Source organism: Triticum aestivum, chromosome 1B (assembly GCF_018294505.1).
Source record: "Triticum aestivum cultivar Chinese Spring chromosome 1B, IWGSC CS RefSeq v2.1, whole genome shotgun sequence".
NCBI lineage: Eukaryota > Viridiplantae > Streptophyta > Magnoliopsida > Poales > Poaceae > Triticum > Triticum aestivum.
Window position 1 is genome coordinate 6,542,701 of NC_057795.1, and position 13,103 is coordinate 6,555,803.

The 13,103-nt window shown below is 44.5% G+C and overlaps 1 protein-coding gene across 1 annotated transcript; it reads left to right on the top strand.

Annotated features, from left to right (window-relative positions):
- Window positions 1–7,654: 7,654 nt before the first annotated feature.
- LOC123083639 (disease resistance protein Pik-2-like) lies at window positions 7,655–11,323 on the top strand. The gene is made up of 2 exons (XM_044505620.1): window positions 7,655–8,672; window positions 9,192–11,323. The coding sequence occupies exon 1, from the start codon at window positions 7,717–7,719 to the stop codon at window positions 8,581–8,583; it is 867 nt and encodes a 288-aa protein (XP_044361555.1). The 5' UTR covers window positions 7,655–7,716; the 3' UTR covers window positions 8,584–8,672; window positions 9,192–11,323.
- The last annotated feature ends 1,780 nt before the right edge of the window (window positions 11,324–13,103 follow it).

The following is a 13,103-nucleotide window of genomic DNA, read 5'->3' on the forward strand; positions in this document are numbered from 1 at the left end:
CGCGGCCTCCTTGCCGCCAACCCTTCTTCTTGCTGTGCGGCCTTGTCGATATGGGCAGGTAATCCACACCCCACCCACACCATCCTCCTCCTTCCCGTCCCACATGCCCCGACTGACGGAGCAACACCTTCCACCGCAATCACTGCGCCCCTCCTCCAATTAAGCACCGCCACAGCCATTTTACACACAGTATAACGTGGAGCTGAGTAGCATGTGGCCGCATGCGAGAACGAGGTCGCTATAGCTGAAATGTGTGTCGACTACCAGATCTTGGAGGAGCACCTCGTCTTCGAGGCCACCGTCGGCACCGCCGCGCGGTTGCCTACTCTAAAATACAGTTTGTGATGTTTTCTCGAGGCCACCGCCAGTGCCTTCTAGTGATTTGTCCTCTGTAATGTTCATATGCAATCTAATGTTTAGTTAACAGTTTGGTCCTCTGAAATGTAATGTTCAGTTAACACTTTGGTCCAACAATTGCTACATTTCGTAGTACTGTTCTCAAGCATTCTTTGTTTTGTTAACTGTCTTATTTTCAAGTACATGTTTCTATTCTGCAATGTTGTGCTCAGTTAACTATTTTGGTTCATTTGGTATGATGTCCATTTAACTGTTTGGTTCAGTTCTGCAATTTGATTTTCATTTGTTGTGGGTACAATTTTGTATTGTTATGCATGTGACACCAATCGAATTTGGCTGTACTCAATACATATTCTACTCATAGTATGGCAACTCTCAGTTAACCTGATCAAGATCTTCCTTATGTGTGTTGCAGGGAAACAATGGGAGACACTGCGGTTTACCATCGAGGTTTGTTCAAGAAGGGTCCTTTGGCTAATAGCGCATTATTGTGCAGTTGTAGGAATCATTCTAATATTTAGGTTTCTTACAATTTGGTCTTGCACATGTAGGTCCTGCTGTCAGAGGCTTAGACCCACTATTCGACCCATTTTGCATATGGGGAAATGAGATGTCCAAGAATATCAGTCAAGTCAAGAAACTTAGAAAGATTGTTAGGATGAAGAAACTTGCGACGAATAACAGCAAGATCTTTGTTTGCACAATGAAGAAGATATCAGTCAATTATAGGAAGATACCAACTCTTTTACCTTGTTTTTACCCCTTGCGCCATTTCAAAACTTACAACAGTGATTTATGCATAGCTTTGTTTTCAGTACTTTTCAAAGCAGTTCACCGATGATTACCTCTCAAACCACCTGCATGGTCAAGAGGCGAGGAAGGTATTCATTCAACACCCACGGTACAATATTGAAGTCTTACTGAAGAGGAAGGAGGTTGGGCGGGTAATTATCCATAGTCACTTGCCTAAAGTTGGAAGGACATTCAACATCACTGAAGGCTCAGTATTTGCCTTCCGCTTCTGCAGTTTCCCAGATGAGATGCATCTGTCTATTTACCATGTATGATGCTACTTTCCAAAGGTTTTTGATGCTGCATGTGAAACTTGGTGCTATAGTGTAATGGCGTAACTGAGTGCCGAAGCTATCTGATGTAATTCGATTATGAAATCCTGGTTGCCTTTATACGGATATGAAATATCTAGCATGTTTTATAAGAAATATCAGTTTGATTAGTCCATGGATTATCAATAATAGGCTAATTACCCTGCTTATTGGGGTTTTCTATTGCAAACGGTTACTCAGACAACACCGTGGGCGATGAACTCAAACAACTCGCATGGTTTCTAGAAAGTAGGCGTATTCGATCAACTAACAATTACACGCGGCTTCCGGCAGCGAATTGTTTGCGTTAGGCCACCTTGCACAAACGTTTCCACACAAAGAACTGTGTGGGATGTACATACCTACGAAAATGATTTTCTGGGATTCACCGTGTGGGATGTACATATCTACGGAAATGATTTCTGGGATTCACCGTGTGGGATGTACATACCTACGGAAATAATTTCTGGGATTCACCTTCTGGGATGTACATACCTACGGAAATGATTTCTGGGATTCACCGTGTGGGATGTACATACCTACGAAAATGATTGGGTTTCCGTGCCTTGCCTGATCGCACACGGCCCCAGCCTGGGTCCCACGAGGGCCTATCCCCGATGATTTCTGGGTCGTGTGGGAAGGACCCCCCTATCGACCACACTCACTTGGCGACGGTTCCAAATGCCATCACGGAAAGGGGTTTTAAACCGTTTGTTTGGGACGTCACTGTACCAGTGGATCCATGTATGAGAACAAAGTGTGAACTTTGGTTGACTTGCCCGATGATCGGCAAACCATAGAGAATAAATGGACCTTCAAGAAGAAGACTGACGCTGGCGGTAATGTTACTGTCTACAAAGCTCAACTTGTTGCGAAAGGTTTTCGACAAGTTCAAGGAGTTGACTACGATGAGACCTTCTCACCCGTAGCGATGCTAAGTCCGTCCGAATCATGTTAGCAATTGTTGCATTTTATGATTATGAAATTTGGCAAATGGATGTCAAAACTGCATTCCTTAATGGATATCTTAAAGAAGAGTTGTATATGATGCAACCAGAAGGTTTTGTCGATCCAAAAGGTGCTAACAAAGTGTGTAAGCTCCAGCGATCCATTTATGGACTAGTGCAAGCATCTCGGAGTTGGAATATACGCTTTGATAGTGTGATCAAAGCATATGGTTTTATACAGACTTTTGGAGAAGCCTATATTTACAAGAAAGTGAATGGGAGCTCCGTAGCATTTCTGATATTATATGTGGATGACATATTGTTGATCGGAAATGATACTGAATTTCTAAACAGCATAAAATGATACTTGAATAAGAATTTTTTTCAATGAAAGACCTCGGTGAAGCTGCTTATATATTGGGCATCAAGATCTATGGAGATAGATCAAGACGCTTAATTGGACTTTCACAAATCACATACCTTGATAAAGTTTTGAAGAAGTTCAAAATGGATCAAGCAAAGAAAGGGTTCTTGCCTGTGTTACAAGATATGAAGTTGAGTCAGACTCAATGCCCGACCACTGCAGAAGATAGAGAGAAAATGAAAGTCATTCCCTATGCTTCAGCCATAGGTTCTATCATGTATGCAATCTGTGTACCAGACCTGATGTGTGCCTTGCTATTAGCTTAGTAGGGAGGTACCAAAGTAATCCAGGAGTTGATCACTGGACAATGGTCTAGACCATCCTGAAATACCTGAAAAGGACTAAGGATATGTTTCTCGTTTATGGAGGTGACAAAGAGCTCGTCGTAAATGGTTATGTCGATACAAGCTTTGACACTGATCCGGATGAATCCAAGTCACAAACCGGATACGTATTTTTATTGAATGGTGGAGCTGTCAGTTGTTGCAGTTCCAAGCAGAGCATCGTGGTGGGATATACGTGTGAAGCGGAGTACATAGCTACTTCGGAAGCAGGAAATGAAGGAGTCTGGATGAAGGAGTCCATATCCAATCTAGGTGTCTTACATAGTGCATCGGGTCTAATGAAAATCTTTTGTGACAATACTGGTGCAATTGCCTTGGCAAAGGAATCCAGATTTCACAAGAGAACCAAGCACATCAAGAGACGCTTCAATTCCATCCGCGACAAAGTCAAGGAGGGAGACATACAGATTTGCAAGATACACACGGATCTAAATGTTGCAGACCCATTGACTAAGCCTCTCTCACGAGCAAAACATGATCAACACCAAGACTCCATGGGTGTTAGAATCATTACTATGTAATCTAGATTATTGACTCTAGTGCAAGTGGGAGACTGAAGAAAATATGCCCTAGAGGCAATAATAAAGTTGTTATTTATATTTCCTTATATCATGATAAATGTTTATTATTCATGCTAGAATTGTATTAACCAGAAACTTAGTACATGTGTGAATACATAGACAAACTAAGTGTCACTAGTATGCCTCTACTTGACTAGCTTGTTAATCAAAGATGGTTAAGTTTTCTAGCCATGGACATGAGTTGTCATTTGATTAACGGGATCACATCATTAGAGAATGATGTGATTGACTTGACCCATCCGTTAGCTTAGCACTATGATTGTTTAGTTTATTGCTATTGTTTTCTTCATAACTTATACATGTTCCTATGACTATGAGATTATGCAACTCCCGAATATCGGAGGAACACTTAGCGTGCTATCAAACGTCACAACGTAACTGAGTGATTATAAAGATGCTCTACAGGTGTCTCCGATAGTGTTTGTTGAGTTGGCATAGATCGAGAGTAGGATTTGTCACTCCGATTGTCGGAGAGGTATCTCTGGGCCCTCTCCGTAATGCACATCACTATAAGCCTTGCAAGAAATGTGACTAATGATTTAGTTATGGGATGATGCATTACGGAATGAGTAAAGAGACTTGCCGGTAACGAGATTGAATTAGGTATTGAGATACTGACGATCGAATGTCGGGCAAGTAACATACCGATGACAAAGGGAACAACGTATGTTGTTATGCGGTTTGACCGATAAGATCTTCGTAGAATATGTAGGAACCAATATGAGCATCCAGGTTCCGCTATTGGTTATTGACCGGAGATGAGTCTCGGTCATGTCTACATAGTTCTCGAACCTGTAGGGTCCGCGCGCTTAACGTTCGATGCCGATTGGTATTATGATTTTATGTGTTTTGAAGTACCGAAGGTTGGTCGTAGTCCCAGATGTGATCACGGACATGAAGAGGAGTCTCGAAATGGTCGAGACATAAATATCGATATATTGTAAGGCTATGTTTGGGCATCAGAATGGTTCCAGGTGAGTTCGGGCATTTACCGGAGTATTGGGGGGTTACCGGAACCCCCCGGGGAGTCATTGTGCCTTAATGGGCCGTAATGGGAGAGAGGATGAGGAGGCCAAGGTTGCCCCCCCCCCCCCGCCCCCAAGCCCAATTCGAATTGGGGTGGGGGGCCGGCCCCCCTTTCCTTCTCCCTCACACCCCGTTCCTTCTTCTCCCACTCCAACTAGGGAAGGGAGAATCCTACTCCCACCGGGAGTAGGACTCCCCCCTTGGGCGCGCCATGAGAGGGCCGGTCCTCCCCTCCTCCACTCCTTTATATACGGGGGAGGAGGCAGCCCATAGACACACAAGTTGATTGTTTAGCCGTGTGCGGTGCCCCCCTCCACAGATTTCCACCTCGGTCATATCGTTGCAGTGTTTAGGTGAAGCCCTGCGCTGGTAGCTTCATCATCACCGTCACCACGCCGTCGTACTGGCGAAACTCTCCCTCGACCTCAGCTGGATCTAGAGTTCGCGGGACTTCACCGACCTGAATGTGTGCAGATCACGGAGGTGTCGTACCTTTGGTGCTAGGATCGGTCGGATCGTGAAGACGTACGACTACATCAACCGCGTTGTCATAACGCTTCCGCTTACGGTCTACGAGGGTACATAGACAACACTCTCCCCTCTCATTGCTATGCATCACCTAGATGGATCTTGCATGTGCGTAGGAATTTTTTTGAAATTACTGTGTTCCCCAACAACAAGTATTGGTACATCATGACTAGGTGTGATCTATTCCCTCTTATTATGCAAACTAGGTGCAAAAATATAAGAGAAATGTTGTAAATCAACTTTTTTTAAACACAGTACAATCAAAGTCGCTCACATAGACGAGCATACACTCACCCCTATGAACACGTGCACGCACACCATACCACTATTTGCGCAATTTTCACCTTCCACATCGGATTCCCATCCTCAACCTCACATCTCACAAATCCATATGATCCAGCATCATGTTAGGTTGGGAAATTCAGCCCACCGCCTCTCCCTGGATAAGCACCATGGGGAGGAGGGGGATAATTGTTCCAGGATTTCTTCCCATCTTGGCCAGCAAAATTCTTGGGTTGGTATTGGAAACTACCACTACCCCTAGCTTTGCCAAATCACCCCCACCTCGATTGCGACCAAAGTTGCCCGACATCTTTAGTTCAGGTGGCGGCTGGGGTGGAAAACCTAGAGAGCTTCTGTCTATCTCACCCCCCCCCCCCCTCAACCTAAATATACCGTAACGGGGGCAGGCCGCAGCCCACAGTCCCTAAAGCCCAAGTCCATATCATCTTCAATAAAAACCTAAATATATCCCAATGGGCTTGCCAAAGTCCATAATCTCGTTTTTCCTTAAGTTTGGTAGCCTTCTCCAGCTTAACTAATTTTTGTTTCATATTAACTACCTCAACTCTAGGCGCAACTAATTCAATCTCCCCAAAGTCAATGTGATGTTCATCAAAATACTGGGGAACTGGAGGATAATTCCCCCTTAGCAAATGTTTTTTGATGAACAAAGCCTCTCTTACCATGTCACCAGCATCTGCGACACATGAATCAATCCCATTCCCTGCGTTTGTTTTCCTCTCCAAAATCAGAACCAACACATCTTATCTCAGAATCCTGAGATCGTGTGTTAACTATTATTTTTTTTCCTCTATTAATTGTAGACATTTTTCCACGATTGCGGAAACCAATCTCATCCTCATCAATATGTGAAGTAGAGATTAAGTATTTGGCATATCTGGCGATCATACCTGACGGAACCAACAAACATCCCTCCTCTGGTTTGTCAAATCCTCTCCGGCCAGCAACCAGAAGCGACTGCCAGTCGGAGAGCGTCCTACTGAGCCAGAGAGAGGGTTTGGAGGCGGGCCGAGTGGCGAGGGAGCCTCACCGTCACCACCTTCGACTTCCTACACCTCCTTGGTGCCTCGTCGTCGGGGATCTTGATCGTCATCCCCCTCGTTCCCGACGCAGGCAGCCCCATCACCACCTCCTGGGGCGGCTGTAGCCTGAAGATGTGCGAATGGAAGGCTGCCCACTTGAACTGCTTGGACGGGTCCTCCGATTCTACCTCCATTGCCCAGAGAACGACCTCCATTGTCGGCTTAGCACGGTATTTGGGGAAGCAGCTCTCCCGTCTCCTCCGTCGAGAGGATAGATCGAATCGCATTTGCCTCGTCGTTCAACGCCTTGGCTGTCGGCAACCAGACGTCAATCTCATGAAGCCGCGCAAGCTTCTCTGCATCCCTGCTGGCCATCTCCACCATCTTCGCCTCCCTCGTCGACATCTCACCCCGGATGGAAAGGGGAATCACCACCAACCACTCCCAAATCTGGTGTGAAGCTATGGAGGAAGTGGAGAGTGCGGCGAGTGGTCGAAGCGGCGCATAAATAGTTGTGTGGTGGGAATCATGACTAGCACTGCCATTACTGACCTCGAAGTTCGTGTTGGTCGCATCCCGCCCGTCCCGTGCACCGCGGTTCGGTGAGCGAACACGTGCCAGGTGAAATGCGAACTGGACTTGCGATCGAGGGGCGAACGTGTCGCTCTCATGCCATCTGCGAGCATCAATTGAATGCCATGTGTCATCGAACAGAGTGATCCACTCTCCTCACCGGGATAGATCAACGTCGGCGACGAGAGGTCCATGACGAAGTTGCACGGGATACGTGTGTCACTCGCCGTCTCTCCTCCCCGTCGCCTATATTCTCGATATGAATTCGGACCACATAGTTATGCGATTTATGATGCATTTTACTCTTTCCGTTGAGCAATTAGTGGAAGGGGGTGATGAGAGGTTGGGAACAAAAATCTTAAAGATATTTCACCGGTTGGTTGGTATCTTTGCATTTAGAATTTGCAACTCGAGCATGCCGCGCACTAGTCCCAATCAATCAAAGACACACCATCGCTAACTTTGACCTCTTTCTTCCACCGGCACAGCACAGCCGCCGCCGGCGGCCATGGAGTTAGCCGTGGGCGCCTCGGAAGCCACCATCAAGTCCCTCCTGATAAAACTAGGCGGCCTTCTAGCGGAGGAGTACGCCCTGATTCGCGGCGTCCGCGGCGACATCCAGTTCATCAACGACGAGCTCGCCAGCATGCAGGCCTTCCTCAGCAACCTGAGTCGCAGCGGCACCGACGGCCACGACGATCAGACGGAGGACTGGATGAAGCAGGTCCGCGACGTCTCCTACGACATCGAGGACTGCGTCGACGACTTCGCCCACGGCCTCCGCCCCGACCCACGCGGCGGCGGCCTGTGGTCCATGATCCGCAGGACTCTGTACGAGATCCAGACGTATTTCCCCCGCCGCAACATCGCCGCCCAGATCGTCCATCTCAAGCAACGGGCCCAGCATGTCGGCGAGCGGCGAGGCAGGTATGGCGTCCCAGATCCAATTCCCGGCAGGAAGAAGAGTAGCTCTGGTGGCGCCACCGGATACCTCGCCGCCGAGCACCAGGAGACAACCCGCCGGCTCGTCGGCATCAAGGAGCCCGTGGGGGTGGAAGAGGATATGGAGGACCTTAAGAAATGGATCCTCTCTGACGAGAACAAGCAGCAGCTCGGAGTGCTGTCCATCGTTGGATTCGGTGGGGTGGGGAAAACCACCATTGCTATGGCGCTCTACCGAAAATACGGGGATCAGTTTCAGCGTCGAGCCATGGTCACCGTGTCACAGAACTCAGATTCTGAGGCAGTGCTCAGGGATATACTGAGTCAAGTCAAGCCCCAGGACAGCAGTGAGGAGCAGCGTGGTCAGCATAGTGCAGGTGCCGTCTCGGAGAAGACAAATCAGGCAGCACTTTTCAGAAGAACATTGAGCTGAATCATTTCGCCGACCCGAAATCAAGAGGAGGATCAGGAGAAGCACACAGGCATACAAACAGAGCTGAAGAATTACCTCGAAACAAACAGGTTATGTATTTCTTCCTTTACCATCAAAGCGTTCCAATTAATCATACCATGGAATTCTTCTGCTAGTTACTAGTCTTATTAATCCTACAGGTCTTTTGGCTTACACTACCAATTAGTAATCACAAGTTGACAACAGCAAACACTTGGTGCATTGTTATGCACATTATTCCATAATGTCCAGTGTGTCAGGGATTTCATATGTGCTGATAATTATGCAAGAAACTTAATATTATTGTGATTTTTACGAGTGTTATCTTCCCAGTTAGAAGAAATCAACAAGCACAAAAGTACTTAAATATTTGTTTGAAGGTGTAAGTGCCATTTGGCTTACTTCTAAAACATAAATTGATTCCCAAAATCAACAGAAGTATATATGCAAACAAGATAAAGGGTAACGCAGAGCATTAATTTAACAAAGTATCAAATCCACAGGCAACAACATGAGTAGGAAACTCCCACTGTCCCACCGGAAACAGGCTAATGGTTGTCTCATGTATTTTTATTCTCTTCCGTTGGCAGGTACTTACTGTTAATTGATGATGTGTGGTCATCGTCTACATGGCAGAATATCAAGAGATATTTTCCTGAAAATAATAATGGCAGCAGAATAATTGTTACTACACGATTTCAAGCGGTCGCCACAACATGTTCTACTCACAAAGACAATGACCGTGTCCACCCAGTTAATGTTCTTTCAGATGATGAACCAAGAAAGTTATTTCAGAAGAGCCTGTCAGAGTGCAAGGGTGCTACAAGCAATCAACAAAGTTGGCATAACATTCCAGATAGGGTTTGGGGAATGTGTGGGGGCCTGCCACTAGCAGTTGTTACAATGGCAGGTCTTGTGGCATCCAAGCCTTTGAGGATCAAGGATGAATGGGCTACAGTTTGTGACTCATTGTTTCCAGAGCCAGAAAAATGTCGTAAGCCGGAGGATTTTATGAGGATAATCAATTTTTGCTACCATGATTTGCCTAGTGATCTTAAGACTTGTTGTCTGTATTTAAGCATCTTTCCTAAGGGTCGCAAAACTAGCAGGAACCGGTTGATCAGGCGATGGATAGCTGAGGGGTTTGTCAGTGAGAAGCAGGGTTTGAGTGTTGAGGATGTTGCAGAGACGTGTTTTAATCAGCTCATTGAAAGGAAGATAATGCGACCTGTAGAGCACAGCAGCAATGGAAGGGTGAAGAGCTGTCAGGTTCATGACATGGTCCTTGAGTACATCATTTCCAAGGCAGCCGAAGAGGATTTCATCACTGTGATTGGTGGCTACTGGTCCATGGCAACACGTAGCAACAAAGTCCGCAGGCTTTCCCTCCACAACAGTGACTCCAAACATGCAAAGAAAGCAGCTAGCATGAACCTGTCACATGTACGATCACTGACCGTGTTTGGAAGCCTGGGCCAACTACGTTTCAAGTCATTCAAGACTGGAATAGTGCAAGTACTAGACCTCGAAGGCTGCAGAGGTTTCAAGGCGAAACATGTGAGTGTCTCAGACATATGTGAAATGACTCTACTCAAGTACCTAAGCCTTCGAGGGACAGACGTCAGCAAATTACCCTCAAAAATTGGGAATCTCAAGTACTTAGAGACCCTAGACATAAGGGAGACAGAGATTCAGGAGCTCCCAAAAACTGTGGCTCAGCTGGAAAGGATAAGTAACATACTTGGTGGGGACAAGAAAACACGGAAAACTCTGAAACTTCCTAAAGATGTCAAGGGAACAATGAAAGATCTACGCATATTGTCAGGGGTGGAGATTGTTGAGGGATCCACTGCTGCATCAGACCTTGGTTATTTCACCAGGTTGAGGAAGTTGGCCATTTATAAGCTCCACAAGGGTGATCAGATGTTCAAAGATTTACTCTCTTCTATCCAGTATCTCAGCGGCTACTCTCTCCAAACTCTTGTAATTGATGATGATTCATCTGAATTCCTCAACACTCTGGATTCTATGACATCCCATCCGACGGACCTGAGAACTCTCAAGTTGTCTGGCAAGTTGTTTCAAGTACCCAAGTGGCTTCCAGGCCTCAGTGAGCTCATCAAGTTAACTCTTTCAGCGACAGTTCTCCGGACAGATAGTTTACTGCTCCTTGGCAAGCTAGCGTCTCTGTTTTCCCTTACCTTTTCAATCAGTGCAGCAAATAAGGATCCTGATATGGCGGCCATACTCGAGAAAAATAAGTCTGATTCTGGAGGACAGATCTTTGTTCCTGCTGGAGGGTTTGGTAAGCTCAAACTGCTTCGCATATTTGTACCTCTTCTTCCATCTCTGAACTTCTCAAAGAAGGCCATGCCGCAGCTCGAAAGGCTTGAGCTCCGTTTCAAAAGATTGGAAGGTGTTCATGGAATGGACAGACTCGGAAGCCTCCATGATGTGCTCTTAACAGTTGATGACAAAGCAGGTGAACCTACAACGTCGATACTAGAAGATATGAAGGGAAGCTCATCGAGGAAGTATGCCCTAATTATTAACGAGTATCATGATTGACTGAAGTCTGCTTCATGTTTCTTGTATCTTCTCTATAAGGATGGCGGTAGCCGTGCAAAAACCTGTGTATTTCCCAGTTGTTTTGTTGGGTTAAGTCTGTTAAGTTGTCTTTGCTTTGGATCTGCTACATGCTACTTCAATGGTGTTGTAAGAGTGCACCGAAACCTATTTTTTAATGTATTTTAACAGTTCATTAGCATCACTACCGCTAGTCAAGAAGCCATGCTTGCAAGTGCTGCACCATAATATTTCAGGTGTTGGTAACTTCTGCTATTACTATACATTAGATATTGGTTGGATGTTAAATTCTTCCGACTATGTTACAACTCTTATACTTAGTTTTGATAATTTCTCCGCCCGGGTTTGCAAGGTTATTAATCATGTCCTCAGTCAAGCTTGTTTAAGTTTGACCAAGATTATTGAACAAAATATCAACATATGCACGCCTCAATAGATACGTTAAAACATATTTCATAATAGATCTAACAATATAGATTTTGTTAGTGTAGATGTTAACATTAGTTTCTATAAACTTGTTCAACCTAAATATTTTTTGACTTAAGACAAGAGTTAATATGCCTTGTAAACCCGAATATAGGGAGTAGTTTTTAACATTGTAAATGTTCCTTTGGACCCAATACTAGACCGCTATCCTGATTTATTTATCATTCCACGTTCGATTATATTTTGCATTCAAGATTTACTTTGGGTTTTAGTTTATTTGGAAGTTTAAGGTGACTTCGAATTTATTTTGTTTCCGCATTTGATCATATATAGTTTCAACTTTCATTCTTATTCTGACTCCAAACTTTCTAATTGGCAGAAAATAGATCATTTGAGATTATATTTATTATACTATAAACATATTTATTAATTTTATTTAAACCTTCTTTTAGTTACTGTTCATGAGCATTATATAATTCTCCCTTGCCTGGTTGATTCCATCATCTTCTAGTATGGTGACGCCAACCTCTATCCGAATGTTTGATGACATCCTCTTTGGTACTTTTTCAATGTAATTTTTATGGTGTGATGCTTTCAAATGTATGTTTCAGGCCCCCAGTGCAGGGGAGAATAGTTTATCTTCCACCCTTGTGGTACCAGCTAGATGCATACGGATAAGGAACTCAATAATCTGTGAGTATATGCAATTTCATCATTCCCTTGTGTAGACAGAATAGCTGCTCCTGTCCATTATAGCGTGGAGAGATTTTACATATGATAAAACTAAATATGTTCAACATATTTTTCATAGAATGGAACTAGAGCAAACTAATCACATCCTCATTCTTGATCAATTTGATATTCAGTTTTCCTCTGTCACAATACATGTCCTTCAGTTTCTTTATCATTGTTGATTTTGTTCAATGGACTGTTCACCAGGTTCGATGCTAATTCCCTCCTGAACTGGTTTATATCATCCTGCATATGCAGACCTAAGTAAGTACGTATATATAAGCTTACGACAAAATTTTACTATGTATCGATTAATAAAATGAGAAGGTGGCACACCTGTCCAAATTTTATAGATAGCCTAGCTCCTGTCCAATATTCCATATACTTGAGCATAAAAAGGCCGCAGGATGAGCTAGATGAATATAACAGTGTACATTAGATTAGCATTCTTTTTGCAAGCTTACAAATATTGAAAAATGAGAGCAATTAATGAATACAATTTACCCATCTTCCTGCTTTGGCAACCCTTCTACCATTCTGATCTTCCATGTTGTTACTTTGTAATCCGGCCAACTATTTGTTCGAGTTGGATCTTCATCTCCAGTGAGCTCCAGATATGTTTCGATTCCTTTCAGCTGTTAAATGTAAAGGTCAGGAAATACAGTGCAACACTAAAATAGGATTACAAAATAATAAGCTCACCGTAAATTTCAGTTCCTCGCGTTCTGTATTCATTGATGACACTGAGTCGAGCACCT